This window comes from Lepidochelys kempii, chromosome 3 (genome assembly GCF_965140265.1).
Source record: "Lepidochelys kempii isolate rLepKem1 chromosome 3, rLepKem1.hap2, whole genome shotgun sequence".
In the NCBI taxonomy this organism is placed as follows: Eukaryota; Metazoa; Chordata; order Testudines; family Cheloniidae; genus Lepidochelys; species Lepidochelys kempii.
Genome location: NC_133258.1, coordinates 37289284 through 37311959, shown reverse-complemented (window position 1 = coordinate 37311959; position 22676 = coordinate 37289284). Strand labels below are relative to the sequence as shown.

Here is a 22676-nt window from a genome sequence, read left to right as displayed (position 1 = left end):
ATGAGGGGACCACATCTGTATGCAGTATTCAAGATGTGGGCGTACCAAGGATTTATATAAGGTCAATAAGATATTCTCCATCTTATTCTCTATCCCTTTTTTAATCATAGAATCATAGAATATCAGGGTTGGAAGGGACCCCAGAAGGTCATCTAGTCCAACCCCCTGCTCAAAGCAGGACCAATTCCCAGTTAAATCATCCCAGCCAGGGCTTTGTCAAGCCTGACCTTAAAAACCTCTAAGGAAGGAGATTCTACCACCTCCCTAGGTAACGCATTCCAGTGTTTCACCACCCTCTTAGTGAAAAAGTTTTTCCTAATATCCAATCTAAACCTCCCCCACTGCAACTTGAGACCATTACTCCTCGTTCTGTCATCTGCTACCATTGAGAACAGTCTAGAGCCATCCTCTTTGGAACCCCCTTTCAGGTAGTTGAAAGCAGCTATCAAATCCCCCCTCATTCTTCTCTTCTGCAGGCTAAACAATCCCAGCTCCCTCAGCCTCTCCTCATAACTCATGTGTTCCAGTCCCCTAATCATTTTTGTTGCCCTTCGCTGGACTCTCTCCAATTTATCCACATCCTTCTTGAAGTGTGGGGCCCAAAACTGGACACAGTACTCCAGATGAGGCCTCACCAATGTCGAATAGAGGGGAACGATCACGTCCCTCGATCTGCTCGCTATGCCCCTACTTATACATCCCAAAATGCCATTGGCCTTCTTGGCAACAAGGGCACACTGCTGACTCATATCCAGCTTCTCGTCCACTGTCACCCCTAGGTCCTTTTCTGCAGAACTGCTGCCTAGCCATTCGGTCCCTAGTCTGTAGCTGTGCATTGGGTTCTTCCGTCCTAAGTGCAGGACCCTGCACTTATCCTTATTGAACCTCATCAGATTCCTTTTGGCCCAATCTTCCAATTGGTCTAGGTCCTTCTGTATCCTATCCCTCCCCTCCAGCGTATCTACCACTCCTCCCAGTTTAGTATCATCCGCAAATTTGCTGAGAGTGCAATCCACACCATCCTCCAGATCATTTATGAAGATATTGAATAAAACCGGCCCCAGGACCGACCCTTGGGGCACTCCACTTGATACCGGCTGCCAACTAGACATGGAGCCATTGATCACTACCCGTTGAGCCCGACAATTTAGCCAGCTTTCTACCCACCTTATAGTGCATTCATCCAGCCCATACTTCCTTAACTTGCTGACAAGAATACTATGGGAGACCGTGTCAAAAGCTTTGCTAAAGTCAAGAAACAATACATCCACTGCTTTCCCTTCATCCACAGAACCAGTAATCTCATCATAAAAGGCGATTAGATTAGTCAGGCATGACCTTCCCTTGGTGAATCCATGCTGGCTGTTCCTGATCACTTTCCTCTCATGCAAGTGCTTCAGGATTGATTCTTTGAGGACCTGCTCCATGATTTTTCCAGGGACTGAGGTGAGGCTGACTGGCCTGTAGTTCCCAGGATCTTCCTTCTTCCCTTTTTTAAAGATTGGCACTACATTAGCCTTTTTCCAGTCATCCGGGACTTCCCCGGTTCGCCACGAGTTTTCAAAGATAATGGCCAGTGGCTCTGCAATCACAGCCGCCAATTCCTTCAGCACTCTCGGATGCAACTCGTCCGGCCCCATGGACTTGTGCACGTCCAGCTTTTCTAAATAGTCCCTAACCGCCTCTATCTCCACAGAGGGCTGGCCATCTCTTCCGCATTTTGTGATGCCCACCGCAGCAGTCTGGGAGCTGACCTTGTTAGTGAAAACAGAGGCAAAAAAAGCATTGAGTACATTAGCTTTTTCCACATCCTCTGTCACTAGGTTGCCTCCCTCATTCAGTAAGGGGCCCACACATTCCTTGGCTTTCTTCTTGTTGCCAACATACCTGAAGAAACCCTTCTTGTTACTCTTGACATCTCTGGCTAGCTGCAGCTCCAGGTGCGATTTGGCCCTCCTGATAACATTCCTACATGCCCGAGCAATATTTTTATACTCTTCCCTGGTCATATGTCCAACCTTCCACTTCTTGTAAGCTTCTTTTTTATGTTTAAGATCCGCTAGGATTTCACCATTAAGCCAAGTTGGTCGCCTGCCATATTTACTATTCTTTCGACTCATCGGGATGGTTTGTCCCTGTAACCTCAACAGGGATTCCTTGAAATACAGCCAGCTCTCCTGGACTCCTTTCCCCTTCAAGTTAGTCCCCCAGGGGATCCTGGCCATCCGTTCCCTGAGGGAGTCGAAGTCTGCTTTCCTGAAGTCCAGGGTCCGTATCCTGCTGCTTACCTTTGTTCCCTGCGTCAGGATCCTGAACTCAACCAACTCATGGTCACTGCCTCCCAGATTCCCATCCACTTTTGCTTCCCCCACTAATTCTACCCGGTTTGTGAGCAGCAGGTCAAGAAAAGCACCCCCCCTAGTTGGCTCCTCTAGCACTTGCGCCAGGAAATTGTCCCCTACGCTTTCCAAAAACTTCCTGGATTGTCTATGCACCGCTGTATTGCTCTCCCAGCAGATATCAGGAAAATTAAAGTCACCCATGAGAATCAGGGCATGCGATCTAGTAGCTTCCGTGAGCTGCCGGAAGAAAACCTCATCCACCTCATCCCCCTGGTCCGGTGGTCTATAGCAGACTCCCACCACTACATCACTCCTGTTGCTCACACTTCTAAACTTAATCCAGAGACACTCAGGTTTTTCTGCAGTTTCGTACCGGAGCTCTGAGCAGTCATACTGCTCCCTTACATACAGTGCTACTCCCCCACCTTTTCTGCCCTGCCTGTCCTTCCTGAACAGTTTATAACCATCCATGACAGTACTCCAGTCATATGAGTTATCCCACCAAGTCTCTGTTATTCCGATCACGTCATAGTTCCTTGACATCACCAGGACCTCCAGTTCTCCCTGCTTGTTTCCAAGGCTTTGTGCATTTGTATATAAGCACTTGAGATAACCTGTTGATCGCCCCTCATTGCCAGTATGAGGCAGGAGCCCTCCCCTCACAGACATTCCTGCCTGTGCTTCCTCCCGGTATCCCGCTTTCCCACTTACCTCAGGGCTTTGGTCTCCTTCCCCCGGTGAACCTAGTTTAAAGCCCTCCTCACTAGGTTAGCCAGCCTGCTGGCAAAGATGCTCTTCCCTCTCTTCGTAAGATGGAGCCCGTCTCTACCCAGCACTCCTCCTTCATGGAACACCATCCCATGGTCAAAGAAACCAAAGCCTTCTCTCCGACACCATCTGCGTAGCCATTCGTTGACTTCCACGATTCGACGCTCCCTACCTAGGCCTTTTCCTTCCACGGGGAGGATGGACGAGAACACCACTTGCGCCTCCAACTCCTTTATTCTTCTTCCTAGAGCCACATAGTCCGCAGTGATCCGCTCAAGGTCATTCTTGGCAGTATCATTGGTGCCCACGTGGAGAAGCAGGAAGGGGTAGCGATCCGAGGGCTTGATGAGTCTCGGCAGTCTCTCCGTCACATCACGAATCTTAGCCCCTGGCAAGCAGCAGACTTCTCGGTTTTCCCGGTCAGGGCGGCAGATAGATGACTCAGTCCCCCGGAGGAGAGAGTCCCCGACCACCACCACCCGCCTTCTCCTCTTGGGGGTGGTGGTTGTGGAACCCCCAACCTCAGGACAGCGCATCTCATGCCTTCCAACCAGCGGAGTCTCCTTCTGCTTTCTCGCCCCAGACATATCATCTGGTCCACTCTCCGCAACGATACCTGTGGAGAGAACATGAAAGCGGTTAGTTACCTGTGTCTGTGTTACTGGAACCCGGACATTCCGCTTACCTCTTCTGGAGGTCACATGTTGCCAAGCTTCTTCACTGGTCTCTTGGCTCCTCTGTGCAACCTGCTGTATATCTGTAGAGCTTTGTGCCCCTAGAAGCCTATCCTGAGTTTCGTCCAGGAAATCCTCAGTTTCCCGTATGCAACGCAGGGTTGTTATCTGTTGCTCCAGACCTTCAATCTTCTCTTCCAATATGGAGACCAGCTTGCACTTTGTACAGACAAAGTCGCTTCTGTCCTGTGGAAGAAAGACAAACATGGCACATCCAGTGCAGGTCACAACAGCTGAACCCCCCCCTTCCATATCACCTTCCTACTATGAGCTTCCTCAGAGCAGTTTGCAAGACGTAAGCCTCACTGGGCTCCCTCCAGGCGAACTCCCAGGCAAACTCCTGCTGTGTGCTGCTCTGCTGTCCCCGCTGCTCAGCTGGTTCTCCGCCGCTCAGCTGGTTCGCGAAGCTCTGGCTATTTTTAAACAGCCAGGCTTCCCTGTCGCAAACAAACAGACACCCTACTGCCCGCCCCCTGCAGGCTAGCAGCCAATCAGACACTCACTCAGGCTCTCACACTGCCCCCCTAGCAAACACACGCTCGGATACTTCCTCAGCAAGCAAACAAACACAGACTCGGATACTTACCAGTCCCAGGCAAACTCCTGCTGTGTGCTGCTCTGCTGTCCCCGCTGCTCAGCTGGTTCTCCGCCGCTCAGCTGGTTCGCGAAGCTCTGGCTATTTTTAATGATTCCTAACATCCCGTTTGCTTTTTTAACTGCTGCTGCACACTGCGTGGACGTCTTCAGAGAACTATCCATGATGACTCCGAGAGCTTTCTCCTGATTAGTTGTAGCTGAATTAGCCACCAACAGATTGCATGTATAATTGGGGTTATTTTTTCCAATGTGCATTACTTTACATTTGTCCACATTAAATTTCACTTCCCATTTTGTTGCCCAATCACTTAGTTTTGTGAGATATTTTTGGAGTTCTTCGCAGTCTGTTTTGGTCTTAAGTATCTTGAGCAGTTTAGTATCATCTGCAAACTTTGCCACCTCGCTGTTTATCCCTTTCTCCAGGTCATTTATGAATAGGTTGAATAGGATTGTTCCTAGGACTGATCCTTGGGGAACACCACTAGTTACCCCTCTCCATTCTGAAAATTTACCATTTATTCCTACCCTTTGTTCCCTGTCTTTTAACCAGTTCTCAATCCATGAAAGGGTCTTCCCTCTTATCCCATGACAACTTAATTTACATAAGAGCCTTTGGTGAGGGAACTTGTCAAAGGCTTACTGGCAATCTAAGTACACTATGTCCACTGGATCCCCCTTTTGTCCACATATTTGTTGACCCCACTCAAAGAACTCTAATAGATTAGTAAAACATGATCTCCCTTTACAGAAACCATGTTGACTTTTGTGCAACAATTTATGTTCTTCTATGTGTCTGACAATTTGATTCTTTACTATTGTTTCAACTAATTTGCCTGGTACTGACGTTAGACTTACCGGTCTGTAATTGCTAGGATCACCTCTAGAGCCCTTCTTAAATACTGGTGTTACATTAGCTATCTTCCAGTCACTGGGTACAGTAGCTGATTTAAAGGACAGGTTACAAACCATAGTTAATAGTTCCACAATTTCACCTTTGAGTTCTTTCAGAACTCTTGAGTGAATGCCATCTAGTCCCGGTCACTTGTTACTGTTAAGTTTCTCAATTAATTCCAAAACTTCCTTTAGTGACACTTCAAACTGTGACAACTCCTCAGATTTGTCACCTACAAAAGACGACTCAGGTTTGGGAATCTCTCTAACATCCTCAGCCGTGAAGACTGAAGCAAATAATTCATTTAGTTTCTCCACAATGACTTTATTGTCGTTAAGTGCTCCTTTTGTATCTCGATCGTCCAGGGGCCCCACTGGTTGTTTAGCAGGCTTCCTGCTTCTGATGTACTTAAAAAACATTTTGATATTACCTTTTGAATTTTTGGCTAGCTATTCTTCAAACTCCTTTTTGGCTTTTCTTATTACATTTTTACATTTAATTTGGATGTGTTTATGCTCCTTTCTATTTACCTCACTAGGATTTGACTTCCACTTTTTATAAGATGCCTTTTTATCTCTCACTGCTTCTTTTACATGGTTGTTAAGCCACGGTGGCTCTTTTTAAATTCTTTTACTGTGGTTTTTTTTTTCTAATTTGGGGTATACATTTAAATTATACCTCTATTATGGTGTCTTTGAAAAGTGTCTTTGCAGCTTGCAGGGATTTCACTCTAGTCATTGTACCTTTTAATTTCTGTTTATCTAACCTCCTCGTTTTTGCATAGTTCCTCTTTCTGAAATTAAATGTTACAGTGTTAGGCTGTTGAGGTGTTCTTCCCACCACAGGGATGTTAAATGTTATTATATTATGGTCACTATTTCCAAGTGGTCCTGTTATAGTTATCTCTTGGACCAGATCCTGCGCTCCAGGTTTCTCTAGGTCCACTTCAGAAACATGGTAGAAGAGTCTCTAGTTTTAGGAACATCCAAATAGCCAGACTGCAAAAAATGGTAAGGCTGAGGATCCTGTTATCTGAATTTCTTTCCTCTCAACTCCCTCACTGTGTATATTAAAGAAATTTAGACTAGTCCCTCTTCCTGCTGTGCCTTCTGGCATGTCTCCCAAACAACATGCCAAACTGCAGTAGAAGCTCATACCACCAGCCTGCCAATATCAGAGAACCTTTTGAATGCCTGTAATAAAAAGTCACTACTTAGGGAAAAAAGTGCTTAAATATGACAATGCTCCACTGGCACTGCAGGCCTATCAACATCCAGTGAATATTAAAGCAAGGGAAAATTCCCTGACCCCAAGGCTCCTACTACCTCTAATAGTCTCCCACTCTTTTGACCTCTGCATTGGTCATTGTCCGAGTCAGGTCACGCCCAGTACTTGTAGAAGTGGTTGAGTTATGCATACCTATAGGCCCTCTGAGAAATAAGGTAATATTGGCCAGAGACCCAGAGGATCATTACAGTACCATCTCTCTTCAGTCCATTCCATCAGGACAGGTAGGAGTTTCTTTCAAATTTCTCAACAGGATTCAGAAATCTTCTTCTAATGAAACCATCCAGGCCAAGAGCTCTGAATAAATTCTAGTTCCTTATATAAGCTTTTATCGTGGGACTTTAAGACGTTTTAAGTAGAATTCTTAAATGTTCACTTCACCTTTTGATCCCAGTTTCCATTTGGACCTTCATGTTTGTCTCATTTTATCTTTTTTGTTTCATAGAGAACTATATTTGTTTACACAAAAACTATATTTACCCTTGTTAATACAGATCCCTGTGAGAATATTAAACATTGCTTATATTCCAGATGTATTAGTTTTCCTTGCAAAATCTTGTTCAGAATTAGCCCTTTGGGGAAAGTAGGCATTTTTTCAGGGAACTCTGATGACAAGCAGTTTGCTGCAAAGATCTGCTCATTTCTTTGCATCATCTGGAAAGGAGAAGTGACCAGCTAAATCAGAGGTAGCAAATATTTGTCTGTGAACCTTTTAATTCACAACAGATCAGCATTTTTTCAGGGAACTCTGATGACAAGCAGTTTGCTGCAAAGATCTGCTCATTTCTTTGCATCATCTGGAAAGGAGAAGTGACCAGCTAAATCAGAGGTAGCAAATATTTGTCTGTGAACCTTTTAATTCACAACAGATCAGCTCCTCTTGAAGCATTTTTTTTTTAATTTGGGGGGCTGGCATGGCATATGCAGAATTTGGAATCTAAGATTTCATTAAAAAAATCTAGCAACCCCATAGTAGTGAAGAACATGCTGAAAACTTTAACCAAGTCAAAATGATGTAGGATTGTCTGCCTGCATCTGTAGACAGCCTGAAATAATAGTTCAGAGATGTATGAACGGCCTTGCATCCAATTAATTTCACTGGAATATTAACTTCAAAGCTTACTGGTGACACTTTGGATGTAGGAATTAACAATATAATTACTGATCATTTTAGTGGATGGAATGTGGAAATAGATAGGACGGCAGGAATGTGGAAATAGATAGGACGGGAGTGAATTTGTGAATTGCTGTATTGGAATGCAGTGGTAAGAAAGACAGACAAATATAAAGGAAGATGAGAAAGGAAGAGTCATTAATAGTGGTGATTCTAGAAGGGAATATGTTTTCCTACTTCAACATGTTAAATGTGCCAATAAAGTTATGAACCAGGACTGGTCTGATTGCTTTTGATGAAATTAGGTTTTCAACTCCCCCGCGCCCCTCCCAGTATCTGCTTTCCATGTCTAATTTTGACTTTTGTGTTGAAATATATTTCTGCTGCAACCTGAAATGTTTTGTCTGAAAATGTGAGTTGTAATGCCTCCTGGGGGTTGTAGTTTGCTTCTCATGTTCCCATCTTCCTCTATGGCTGGGATTCCAAGCTAGTCTACATCTCCTGTTATTCACCACATCCGGCGATTCAATGATACACAAGAGAACAGAATGACACACTAGAACTCCCATTTTCAGCCATTTTTTTAACGTTTTAATAAAAAAAACAAAGTTTTCTATGGCATTTTGGCAAAAATGAATATTTTGTCATTGTTGTGGCAAATTTCTGTGAGGGGGGGAAAATACCATTTTTGGACCAGCTCTAGTCTGAATAAAGATTGATAACTTAAAGTTTAGTTACTACATAATGCTGGTCTCAGAGTAGCAGCCGTGTTAGTCTGTATCCGCAAAAAGAAAAGGAGGACTTGTGGGACTTTTTCTTTTTACATAAATGCTGTAATGCACCCTTGCTCTGTTTGCAGTCCTTCTATTGGCATGAGTAAATTTATACTCCAGTCCACAGGCCATAATTAAAAATAGATTTTGGCCCTCTCCACAGATGGGTTTTCTTTTTACATAAATGCTGTAATGCACCCTTGCTCTGTTTGCAGTCCTTCTATTGGCATGAGTAAATTTATACTCCAGTCCACAGGCCATAATTAAAAATAGATTTTGGCCCTCTCCACAGATGGGTTTGACACCCCTGAACTAAAGGTAGAAAAATAATGTTTCTCTATTGTCCTCAAATGAAAAGGTTGCTGTTTTTCTTTAAAAAAAACCAGTATGTATATATACACATGTTAACAGTAATTTAGGACAGGAAGTGAAGAACACCATCAGCTCTACTTGGAATTCCCAGCGAATTTAAATCAGGAATTTAAGTAATTACTCACATTGGAATTTAGCCAGAACACTGAGAGCTTGCCTACACGGCCCCACAGTTTGAAATACCAGAGTGAGCAGTGAGGGGGTTAATAGCAGTGCACACCAAAGTGCTGCAAGCACCCTCCTGTGGACACCATGGGTGTGAATTAAAAGATTCCTAGTTCACATTAATGTAATCCTCTTCAAACAGGAAACCACTAATGCAGACTCAGAACCTTTTAATTCACAGTATCCACATGGGGGAGTTACAGTGCAACATTTTGATGAACAATGCTATTCATACCCCCATAGTGTGAACTGTGGGGCATTATAGACATATCCTGAGACTAACATCTCTGCCTTTATAAAAAAGGGATAAAGGATTTTCAATCACCACAAGTAGTTGGGAGTAAGGAACTTGGCTTTACATCTATTTTCTCTCCAATAGCACTGTTCGTCCTAGGAACATAGGATAGATCTACACTGCAGTTAAAAACCTACGGCTGGCTACCCATCAGCTACTTGGGCTTGTGGAGCTCGGGTCACCCTGGGACCCACAAGGTGGGGTGGGGTCCCAGATAGGGTGACTAGATAGCAAGTGTGAAAAATCAACCTTTTTTTGGGGTGGCGGGGAGGTGGGGACGGGGTTATAGTTGCCTATGTAAGACAAATATCAGGATTTCTCGTCACCCTAATCCCAGAGATCAGGCTCCAGCCTGAATATATATACCACGATTAAACAGCCTCTTAGCCCAAGTCTCACAAGCCTCAGTCAGGTGATATGGGTCAGCTGCAGGTATTTCATTGCAGTGTAGACATCCCCATAATGACCCCCTAACATCATGTTAGGGCACTAGTTCAGTATTGAATCATGGGAAGAGTTAAACTTACTGAATCAATAACATCACTGTCTATTCACAGTCTACTTTTAAGGGCTTCCCATCCAAGTACTCAGTAGGGCTGATCCTACTTGGTTTGTGAAATCTGATGCAATTACATCCTGAGGTAGTCTGGCTGAAGACTTACTCTACAGGCTTGCTCTAGGAATTTATATATGGTTTATAAGCTTTATTTCATACTAGTGTAAGGTCAGAGATTATTATTGTGTTGTAGGAATTGCTTTCTCCTTTCCATTTCAACAATACTGTGTGAAATAAGGCTCACAGCATTACAAATTCATACAATTCTCCTCTCAATAAGTTTATCTTAGCACTATAGTAATCTTGGGACAGTAAATAAATAAAAGCTATAAAACTATATTTTGAGCTGTGTCAGTGGTGGGAAAAAGTAGTAAGCAAGAATAGATAAACCATAGTTAGAATAAAATAACCAGGTTTGTTCTAAGAGGTTTCCTCTTGCCAAGAAAATCATACTTAGGTAATATATTTATTTCTTTTAAAACTGCTTGGTTTATTCCCCAGGTCCTGCTTTCCTAATTATATTTTTTATAAAATAGTAGGTATTATATTATATCTATCACTGTAATTATGCTGGAGTAAATGCCAGAGTATCTCTTTTAACTAGGTCTATCCTACAAATTTTTGCCTGAATAGCTCTATCAATGAAGTGTGATTTTTGACAGATATGGTTGTGCTGATAAAAGCTAGTGTAGGCATATTATTACCTGAAAAACTGAACGTACTTTTGCAGGTATAGCTTATTTCACCTGGGGTGGTGGGCAAGGAGCAGGAATAAGCCATACAAGCAGTTTTGCCTGTCGATGTAAGATGCATCCACACTAGGAGATCAATGCTGGTATAGCTATACTGGCAAAGCCTTTCATGTGTAGACGTGACCTTAGTGTAGATAAATGTTCTTACATTTAAGAATTTTAAAATTATTTCATAAGTTTCTATCAGGTGAATTCCTAATTAAAGCGAACAGAGAACAAATTTTGAAGTTCTGTAATTGGACTAAATTCCATCAAATGTATTAATTTCCCAAAACCAAACATAATTAAGTATAATGTAACAATTTTTTTCATAGCTGGAATTAACCTTGTTTGTGTCATGAATTCCAGGCCCGAAAATAGAGCAGAAACTATTGTTTATATATTCTGCCCTAAGTGTTGCATCTGTTTTCTACAGAAGCTAGTTATGCCTTGATTATTTCCCTGAGCATTTTTTAAAATTGTATGAGTCTTATTTAAAAAGATTTTATACTTTAATTTTTCTGTTCCTAGTTTGAGTCTATTTCCACATCATCATCCCATTCTAACTCCCTTAAATTATGAATCTCTCCCTTTTTCTTTTAATTACAGTCTTTGACCCATTAGTACACAACAATCACATCTCCTCTTTTTGGCTTCTTCTCCAGATTCTACAGTATATATCCATCTTCTTTAAAACTTTGTCTACAATGCAAGTTTAAACAATGTTACAACCATTTGTAGCTATGTCTCAGACAACCACCCTCTCCCAGAGGAAATTGACAAGAGTCAATGAGCTAAATTTACTAACAGTGTTTCACTATAAAATCAAAAGGAATTATTACATTTTGGGAGAAGAAATTGAAATCAGATATGATGATAGACAGATCCATAACTAAAGTCAATATGCTAGGCAAAAACTGCTCACTTGTGTTTTTTGTTTGTTTTTTCTCATAATAAATATGTTAAAATAATGTTACTTTGCTTGCAAAGAAAAAGACTTGAAAGTTAGGAAATGCCACATGTAGAGGAACTTTACAAAATACAGTTCATCCTTGTGCAAGATCCAAGGGATGATTGGGTGAGCCTGCCCTGGCTTTCTCCTTTCTCCTCTCTCCTCACAGCCAGCCTCTGGGGGTTGGAAGACTGGCTACTTTGGTTGGTGCCCCAAAAGGGAGGTGGGATTTTGTGAGCACCAGGTATCAGGTCTTGGGCTAGTTGAGAGAAGGGAAATCTGGCTTGGTTTTCTTTCCCATTCTTATACACACATACACTGCAGCTACAGCTGTGGAAAGGATTACACACTATATTTCTAAGAGTACATGACACATTCAGGATTGGACTTTTAAAAATATATAGAATGCATTTGTTCATGCAGTCACATATTCAGCTCTGGATAATGTGGCCTTATCTAGCTAGGGCAGATTTTTCTTTACCATGATGGAGAGTTGCTCCATATCATGTAGATGGTGTTTTAATTCCTCTTTAGTATATTAAAAAATGTCAGTCATTAAAAAAAATTTATTCACACTTATTTTACTTAATATTATTCCTTCTGGAAGCTCTAAAATGATGATATGGGAAATGTTTTATGTGCATTTTAGGGGGTGAGTTATCAGCTTTTCATCATACGATGAATAGGAGAAAAGATTTGTATGTAAATAGGAGACAAGAACAAGCCAAGAAAAGCTTGTTGCCAGGAACAGAGATTAAAGACTTGTAAGGGTTGTTTGCTCAGGACAAATGGAGTGAGAATGAACATGATCTGATAATGTTTGGCTTTAATGAACTGTACACTATCAAGGCAGAGTTTTGGCTGAAACAGTGCTACTTTGAATATAATATAAAATAAAGGTGATTAATTGCTCCCCTTTGGATTAAAATAAGCAAACTTCAGCAATTATATTTCTAACCATTCAGGATAAAGATAATGTCCTATTCATAAGCCCCATGGCAATCATACTAAAAAGATCTGTATGTTTCTAAATGTGTTTGCATATCATACCTCCTAAAAATTCAGTTGAGAATGCAGTGGATTTGGATGCTACTATTTCAATGAATGCCCTAACAGTACTTCTATTCTGTTTGCCTATTAGAATTCACTTCCCAAAAATACCACTTAAACATAATAAAATAGGTATATTACAAGAAATGGGGTATCGTGGCAAACCTTTGAAAATATACACACTAACTTATGTGTCAATTCCTGTCTGTGCATGCTAACTCTGTGCATAGAATATGAAGGTAGAAGTCAGGATTTGCATAGGTGTGCTGAAGTTTGTGCTTGTACTATTTAGCATTCACACTGTTGATAATTTGGCCTTCTGCAGTTTATGGCTAGCCCTCTTATACTAACACAAATGCAATATCCACAGTCCTAATGAATGGGAAAAACCAAACAAAACAGAGAGAGAAAAAACAACTGCTAGTTCTTTCAGTCCATCCCTTATCTGATGAAGGCTTGTTTCTCACACTATAATGTTTTGTCTATTTTTAAATTACTGAGTTGAATGGCCTTCTACTACTTGCCTTGGGAGAGAGTTTTTCACGGTCTAATAAACTCTTTCCATTTTGTACCACTACTCCGAGTTAAAACACTTTGGACCACCCTGAAGTTTTCCTCCCAATTTAGTATAATCTATTAATGTAATTAGTATACTGTTTATTCCTCTTTCAGATAATTAATGAAGATGTTGAGTAAGAGGGAGTCTAACACTAATCCCTAAGGCAACCACTAAGCATTCCTGTAAAACATGATACAGTGCTGTTTATCATTACTCTGTGCTTATTTTCTTTCAGAAATTGTTCAGTTCAAGTCAGCCTGAAATACTGTTTTTTCAGGTATAACTATGTAAAATAGTATATCCCCATGCTTTAGTGAAGTTCAGGAACATCACTTTCTTCAGAGAATCAGTAAATGTCATCAGGTTTGTCTGGCATGATGCTGACTGTTCATTGTTCCATTATCTTTTGAATTGCTAGAGATGCTTCTCTCAACTGGTCCATGTTTTATAAGGGATTAAAGCTACACATAACTGATAATTACTAGGTTCAATCTCTTTCTTATTTTGAAGTTCTAGTAGAATATTTGGCTTTGATTTTCTTTCCCCTGGTTGTCTGTTACTATGGGTAAGGCCACATTGTGATAAATCTGCAGCACTGAGTCTTAGAGCCCAGGTCAGCTGACTTGAGCTTGCAGGGCTCAGACTGTAGGGCTAAAAATAGCAGTGTAGACATTCAGGTTCAGGTTGGAGCCAGGGCTATTAGATCCACTTCCCTGGCAAGGGTCTCAGAGCTTCGGGTCCAGCCCAAGTCCAAATGCCTATGCTGCAATTTTATACCCCTGCGGGCCCAAGTCAGTAGAGCTCTGCACAGATAAAAAATTTATATCCATGGGTGCGTATATCCACAGATATAAATCAGCTCCTCCAGCGCAGCTGTACCCCAGCCCTGCCCACTGGCCATACTATTGTGTTCAAGCGACGTGCACGCCCCCACACAGGAAAGGCAGACAGCTGCATGGAAGGGATGGGGGTGGAGCTGGGGGCAGTACAGCCACATCAGAGGAGCTGCTGGCATGGGGTGCGGGCTCCTGGGAGTGGCGGCCCCACGTTCTGCTCCTTTTGTGGCTGTGGTTCCCGGGAAAGCCCTGCGGTTCCACAAATACCGATTTATACCCACGGATATCCGCATCCACAGGTATAAATTTTTATCCATGCAGGGCTCTACAAATCAGCTGACCTGGGCCAGCTGCAGCTATGCCATGGGTCATTTATTTTTGACATATCCTTCCTAACAGCTCTATAGAGACACACAGGAACTGACGTATTGGGGACAGTGTGGAACTGCACCACTGCAGGGAAAGGAATGTTTATGATCTCTGCTTAGCTTATTGGGTAGCACACCTACTACTCCATTCCTTCATTCTGTGAAGAATACACTTGGTGGTACTCTTCCCATGCACAAGATTTGTTCTGCAGATGAAAGTGGGGAAGGAACATGTGTCCAGCACTCCTTTGCCCCTCCCAGTTCCCTTAGAGGAGGTGAGGAGGTGTCTAACACAATGAAAGGCCTATGGTAGCTTGTGATTCCTTCATACCAAGACTTCCCTATTTACTCTCAAGTTCAATTTCACTGTTGGAATGAAGTAAATTCAGGATGGCTTTTGCACTGGTGTCTGCATTTTCTAAATTGTGAAACTATCCTTCACATAGATTAGACTCCTTTTGGTGTGTTTGTTGCCCAAAGATGTCTAGATAGAGTCACACACAAAACCAGTATCCACCAGCTGAAAATGGTTTACTCTTGTAATGGAACAAAAAGAATTATAATCAAAATGTCAATAAAAAATAAAATTTGGTATCCAATTGTCAGCAAGATCTAGAATGTCTAGGAGAAGTAAAACAACATTTTGGACTTTTTCCATAGAATCTTTCCATTGACTTCAATAGGAGCTAGATATTTTATCTCAATTTGTTTTAGCACCTGCATAAGACAGTGTTTGTAGATGGAGTGCTTCTTGTGAAAGCATGGATATGGTAATGCCTTTATAAGTTTAAAATATACCTATTTTGCAGTACTTTCTGCCTTCCAAGTTTATGCATTCATCTACTTTTTGATCCAGGAAAATATATTAACCTGTGTTTCGTCTTCTTGTACATACTTGTAAGTGTCTGTTGTCTGGGTAACTAAATGGTGTGTTGTTTAGAATCTGGTTCATCACTGCCAATCACGTTCTGGAGAAAGCCATCTTCCATTTTAAATTTAAACTTATGAACTGGAGTATAAATTTTAGGCCATTTACTGATCTCGATCCAGAGCAGAACTCTCACCAATGTCACTAGGAAGTTTGCACAAAAATCAAGCATACAGCATGGCTTTTATGTAGAAACTAAAACATTTACTTATTATTGCTAAGTGCCTTATTTTGATGTTCTCTCAGTGGAACTCACTCAGGTCACCTTTCTGACCACTGCAATTAGGAGGTGCATTTGCAGCACATGTAGGCATATCCAAGCTAGCTTTGATTGCCCACACTTGCTAAAAATAGCAAAGTAGCTGTGGTGGTATGGGTGGTGGCACAGGCTAGCCACCTGAGTACAATCCCACCTGGGACCATAAGTAGGTACACAGGGGGCTATCCTGTGTCACCACCTATTCCACCACAGCAACACTGCTATTTTTAGTGAGCTAGCATGATTAGAGGTAGCCTGGGTGTGCCTACTTATACTGTCCCAACTGCAGCATAGACATATCCTGTGTTTCTGTTGTTTGCATTTCCCTTGCTATAGGCTGACTATATATACACCTCTACCCCGATATAACGTGACCCGATATAACACGAATTCGGATATAACGCGGTAAAGCAGTGCTCTGGGGGGCGGGGCTGCATGCTCCGTTGGATCAGCACGTCAGAGTGTCTGGCTCTGACACGCTGCTCTGAGTGATGTGTTAAGGGTGCCAGGCTGGGGCAGAGGGGTTGGATAAGGGGCAGAGGGTCTTGGGGGACGGTCAGGAGACAGAGAGAAGGGGGGGTTGGATGGTTTGGAGGTTCTGGGGGCAGGGCAGTCAGGGGACAGGGAGCAGGGGGCTTGGGTATGGGTGGGGTCCTGGGATGATTAGGGACGGGGGGTCTCTGGAGGGGGCGGTCAGGGGACAAGGAGCAGGGGGGCTTAGATGGGGGTGGGGTCTTGGGAGGAGTGGTTGGGGCGGGGGGTCTCTGGAGGGAGTAGTCAGGGGACAAGGAGCGGGGCGGGGTTGATGTGTCGAGGGTTCTGAGGGGTCAGTCAGGGGGCGGGAAGTGATTATTAATAACGGAAATGCTCGAGGCCAAAGCAAGTTCGATATAACGCGGTTTCACCTATAACAAGGTAAGATTTTTTGGCTCCTGAGGACTGCATTATATCGGGGTAGAGGTGTATATACACATACACACCAGAGATTGCAAGCATGATTATTCTTTTTTAAATACAAGGTAGGTTAGAATCCCCAAAAAACATTTACTTTACATTAATAGTATATACAAGCTGTCATTTGAAATAGATTAATGCAAGAAATAATTAAATGTTGCTAACAAATACTAATAATAAATATTATTTGTAATTATTAATAATACTAATAAATACTAACAAATATCAAGTAAAGTTAGATTAATAAAGTAAAGGTATTTATTTTATCCAACCAAAGTGATGGCACTAAATTCAACCCTGATGTCTTCAGAAACAAAACTATTTTGAATGAAAGCATCATTGTTCATATTGTCAAATCCAATATGGCAGAAGCTGAGAAAGTACTGTTGTTAGGATATAGATATTCACATCTGTCTGTAAAGGCCTATACTCTAAGAATTTAAGTGTATTCTTATCACTTGGCTGGTTATAGAGGTATAAAAGAAAGAATCAAAATCACTGTCTGCTGGTGTAAGGGCCTTCTCTTACTGTGACAGTCTGAGGCCCTGTGCTTAGGCTAAGGCCCTTGGCTAAGCAGCAGAGGCAGCCATAAGCTGGGAAGCGAACGGTCACATCCTCACATTCCAAACTAGTCACATTGAAATCAGGTGCTATTGGGCTGTTAGGAATACAATCCTGTCCTGATAATGCCTATCGCCTCCAGAGAAAGGGAAGTGCTTAGAAAATGTAAAAGGAAACTTACTTTGATAGCATCCTGTCTGGCAAGAACTCACTTATCAATAGCTGGGATGTGAAATCCTCATTTCTTTGTTGTTCTATCACTGTAGTCCCCATTTACCTATTGTTTGTCTGTATAATCTCTGTCTGGTTCTGTGATTGTTTCTGTCTGCTGTATAATTAATTTTGCTGGGTGTAAACTAATTAAGTTGTGGGATATAATTGGTAAAATAATCATGTTACAATATGTTAGGATTGGTTAGTTAAATTTCAGGAAAATGATTGGTTAAGCTAAGCAGAGCTCAAGTTTTACTTTATAGTCTGCAGTCAATCAGGAAGTTTGTGTGTGTGTGTGGTGGGGGAAATGGGAACAGGGAATGGGGCTGGGGAAATTGGAATCATGTTTAGCTAAGGGCAGGAATGGGAACAGGGCCACAGGTAAGGCTCTGTGGTGTCAGAGCTGGGAAGGGGAACACTAAGGAAGGAAACTGGAATCATGCTTGCTGGAAGTTCACCCCAATAAGCATGGAATTGTTTGCACCTTTGGACTTTCGGTATTGTTGCTCTCTGTTCATGCGAGAAGGACCAGGGAAGTAAGTGGGTGAAGGAATAAGCCCCCTAACAACTGTGTGGTCACAGTCTTCCTTCCCTCCATTTCACTTTCCCAAAATATTAAGTTGAGTGTTATATTTTTTAAAATCTTGCAAGTCTCAGGCCCAGATTCTGAAATCACTTACATGTGTGCTTAAATTTCAGCACATGAGTAGTCTCAAAAGAGTTACATAAAAAAAGAGACTACCTGGGTGCTTAAGGTTAACCACATCAGTGTTTGCAGGATCAGAGTGTGAACAGCCGACCCTCTTCTATGAGATGATAAACTCCCTGAATGCACATTGAATACTCATGCCCTCAGAAGTTGGAGAAATTCACCCCCCAAAAGTGACTGTTCACATTTGAAGTAGATTTGTTGTGTGTGCCCTTCCAGGGTGTCATTCCTGTTGATTTCATGATGTAGAAAAATATGCAAATTGGTTGATATAATATGTTGTGTTATTCTCCTGAACAGACCAAATTCAAACTTAATCTTTAATAGTTTTATTAAATTCTAGGCACAGCTTCTTTAATTATACCAGTTCCTGTAAATTTGTTCCAGGCCAAAAAAAAAAAAAGATGCTAAGTAGCTTCTAGAATTTCTGTTTTACTGTCTGAGCAAGACTAATGAAAAATGTGAATCACACTTTCCAGATAATTTAATGAAATCATTCATTAGTGAGAAATGACATTTGTGTTCCATATTAAATAAGTCCTTTGTGCATGGAAAGTAACTCTCTTAATTTGCTTAAAATTGGTACCAATCTATTAGGTTTACTGGATGATTCCTGATCATTATGCCACTGGCATTTTCACAAGAAAATTAGTTTAAAATGTTACACTGTTCCAAACAGTGTGCTTAAACAAGTGCTGAAGCAATATATGTCATTATTTAAGTCTTTCACTTAACATACTGCTTTTGTAACCCCCACAGCTGACCAAACAGGAATGTTATTTATAGGAGATGCACTAATACAGGTCAGTAAATTGTACATTTATTCCATACACATACATGTTTTAAGCAAGTTTTAATGTTTATTTTTATTATGTTATTTATGTGTTACAAATAACTTTCTTTCTATGGTATATTCATTTTTAGGTTAATGGCATAAATGTAGAAAGTGCTACCCATGAAGAAGTGGTAAGTTTTATGTAACTTTTATACTTTAATACCAGATGAAATATTTGAGGTGCATATAAAAATAATGAAAATTATGGCATGTTGTATTCAGTATGGCCCTGCGCTTGTATTTCCTTAAATGGGAACTTTGCCATTGACTTCAATCAGATCTGGATCTCACACTATATCACTACAAAATAGATACTGCACAAAAAACTGCTTAAATCCATAGGAAAGAGATGCTGCAACACAGTTCAGACACCTGACATTATCTTTCTAATAAATGAAAAGTTTCTTTCATATAAACCATTCATAAGGCTACTACTCACGCTTGAAAATGGCTCATAATACATTAAGACATCTGTCAAGGTTCCTTACCCACTCTGAACTCTAGGGTACAGATGTAGGGACCTGCATGAAAGACCCCCTAAGCTTATTCTTACCAGTTTAGGTTAAAAACTTCCCCAAGGTACAAACTTTGCCTTGTCCTTGAACGTATGCTGCCACCACCAAGCATGTTAAACAAAGAACAAGGAAAGAGCTCACTTGGAGACGTCTTCCCCCAAAATATCCCCCCAAGCCCTACACGCCCTTTCCTGGAGAAGGCTTGATAAGAATCCTCACCAATTTGTACAGGTGAACACAGACCCAAACCCTTGGATCTTAAGAACAATGAAAAAGCAATCAGGTTCTTAAAAGAAGAATTTTAATTAAAGAAAAGGTAAAAGAATCACTTCTGTAAAATCAGGATGGTAAATACCTTACAGGGTAATCAGTTTCAAAACATAGAGAATCCCTCTAGGCAAAACCTTAAGTTACAAGAAGACACAAAAACAGGAATATACATTCCATCCAGCACACCTTATTTTACCAGCCATTAAATGAAAAGAAATCTAATGCATTTATAGCTAGATTACCTACTAACTTAACAGGAGTTGTAAGGCTGCATTCCTGATCTGTTCCCAACAAAAGCATCACACAGACAGACAAACCCTTTGTTCCCCCCCCCCTCCAGATTTGAAAGCATCTTGTCCCCTCATTGGTCATTTTTGGTCAGGTGCCAGCGAGGTTATCTGAGGCCATGTCTACACTACCCGCCAGATCGATCTATTGGGGATCGATTTATCGCATCTAGTGTAGACGCGATAAATCGATCCCCGATCGCTCTGCCGTCGACTCTGGAACTCCACCATGGCGAGAGGCAGAAGCGGAGTCGACGGGGGAGTGGTGGCCATCGATCCCGCACCGCGAGGACGTGAAGTAGGTGATTCTAAGTCGATCTAAGATGCGTCGACTTCAGATACGCTATTCTCAAAGCTAAAGTTGCATATCTTAGATCGATTTCTCCCCCTCCCCCAGAGCTTCTTAACCCTTTACAGGTGAAAGGGTTTTGCATCTAGCCAGGAGGGATTTTATAGCACTGTATACAGAAAGGTAGTTACCCTTCCCTTTATATTTATGACAACATCCGTGTGCCTACACAAGAATAAACAGTTTTATTCTTTAAGACCTACTGCTGAAAATATGAAGACTATGCATTGTCAGTTGGTCTATGGTACAGTTGTAAACATCAAAAAGATAATTTCCATATGCATTCACAATCTAGTATGAATACATTGAAAACAATTTGCTATTCCCATATTTGATGGGATACACCATTCATCACTGGGCTGGTGCCACCTTCTGGTACTCTGGGGATTAGCCTGAGGCCAATGCCAATCCCTCCATCTCTGTTGTCCCCCTGAAGCCCCTTTTGCAGCCTCAGGAACCACAGTGTCTATCTGTGTTTCCCCCTTCTGGGTGGATTTAGCTTCTCAATAGTCCCAGGCAGTCTTCTTGCTCATGGCTTCAGTGCCATTCACCAAGTGGCTGATAGGGGAACCCAGGCCTGATTACTTCTCCAGGTTCCAGCCCAGGGACCTTCAGCTCAGCAGTCTGGGCCTTCTCTCTCTCTCTCTGGCCTCACTGCTCTCTCCCTGGGTTGCTTCCTACTGATGGTTCCCCTTTTCTTCCTGGGCCTACCAGTTCCCAGAGTCTCCTCACTTTTCCCAAGGAGCGACTGCAGCTTGCAGTCCCTACTCACTCCTCCCTTCCTCATGGGAGTGTCCACTTTTTTCCAGTAGCCCCTTCTGCTTTCAACTCCTGAGCTTTATAGGAACCATCTATTCCTATTCAGCTGAGCCTCCTTAATTAGTTGCCTAATTGGTTAATTGGCTCATCTGGCCTGCATTAAATCCTGCAGGGTGAGTGTGGGGCAGATACCCATTACATCATATGTAAGAAAAAGGTAGAAAATCTACCTACCATATTAGAGCCCTTCCAGCATTGAGAATATATTGAAATGCCCATCTGATAGGTCTTGCAAAGCTCCCATTGATTTCAGCAGTACAGAATCAGGCACTGAAGTTGGTTCTATAAACAATCGGATTCCTAGCTTTAGGTGCTCACATTTGAAAATTGTGTCCTCCTGTGGGAAAAGGGCTTGATCCTTCACGGTGCTGATCACTCTCCATTTCCACTGACTTCAGCAGGAGTGGAGTAGACTCAAGATTTTGTAGTAGTGCTCAGCACCTTGAAGGATTGAGCCCTGTAAGGGCTGAGGAGTAGAGAATACATTTAAGCAAGTAGATTTTGCTATTTGCAGAATCAAGTAACTTTTCTGCTTAATTCCAAAGAAGCATTATCTTGTTGAAAACATGGGGATATCTCAGCAGCAAATACTAATGTACAGAGTGAACAGTATCATGTGAAGCTGTGACTTGATGATAAGACATTACATGACCTTTCGTAACTTGCAGGCTCTCTGAGGCAGGAACCATTTATGTTGTTGTATGTGTACAGTGCCTAGCACAATCTGTCATGAGGACCTCCAGATATTATCGGAATACAAATAAAAACAACATGTCAATAAACATAATGTGTAATTAATAAGGATTATTCAGTCTTTCCATAAATGCCTTAGCTTGGCTTTTGGATGTAAAGAATACAATATTTGTAGTGGAGGGAATGGGAGGAATAGAGAAAGCATAGCTAATATACAGTAATTTAGAATTTCAGTTCCAGATATAAATCATGTATCAGATGTGCAGAAAGATCATTTGTTTGTTGCCAAATAAAGTATGTAAGGGTTAGTCCAAGGGGGAGAGGATTGTTCCATTTTAGTCCAGCAAGTTTCCTAAGTAAAAGTCAAAGATAGTTTTGAACTGGGAATGTAGAAAATTAAAAAAAAAAAAAGTCTGATACATACATACTTGCTTTTCCTTTGTTTTGCTGACGCGAGCTAATTTTTGGGATGCCCTAATTCCAATGATTTTTGTATCGTTTTTTATGAGCCTTAAAGTGAATGGAACTATGATAGAAGACAGAACAATGTACTACCTCTAGTTAGAACATTTATTTTGATAACATTCATCTGGGGTATTCAAAAAAAGGACCGTCTTCCAGTGACTTAAATTCGGGGGAGAAATACGATTTCTCATAAGTAGATCAGAAAGATTACGTGATATTATTATGCCCATGTATTTGATTGAGCATTTGTTTTACTTAAAAGAAAAATGATCAAAAGAGGTTTTCTTTATTGTTTTATAGAACTGAGATGGCAAGAGCATCTGTCTTATCATAATTGAAGGGAAGTTTCACATTGGGGAAAAACAAATTCTCTTATCTCTGCTTCATTGAAAAGGGTATTCTTTTTTAAATGAATTGTGGTTGCATTC

The 22676-nt window shown here is 41.6% G+C and overlaps 1 protein-coding gene across 1 annotated transcript in view; it reads left to right on the top strand.

Moving 5' to 3' along the window:
• Window positions 1-22676, top strand: part of SNTG2 (syntrophin gamma 2) — a 529846-nt gene that overhangs the window by 283981 nt on the left and 223189 nt on the right. The window contains exons 5-6 of the mRNA XM_073336143.1: window positions 18775-18818; window positions 18940-18981. Of these exons, the coding sequence (XP_073192244.1) occupies window positions 18775-18818; window positions 18940-18981 (86 nt within the window). The remainder of the gene's footprint in view (window positions 1-18774; window positions 18819-18939; window positions 18982-22676) is intronic.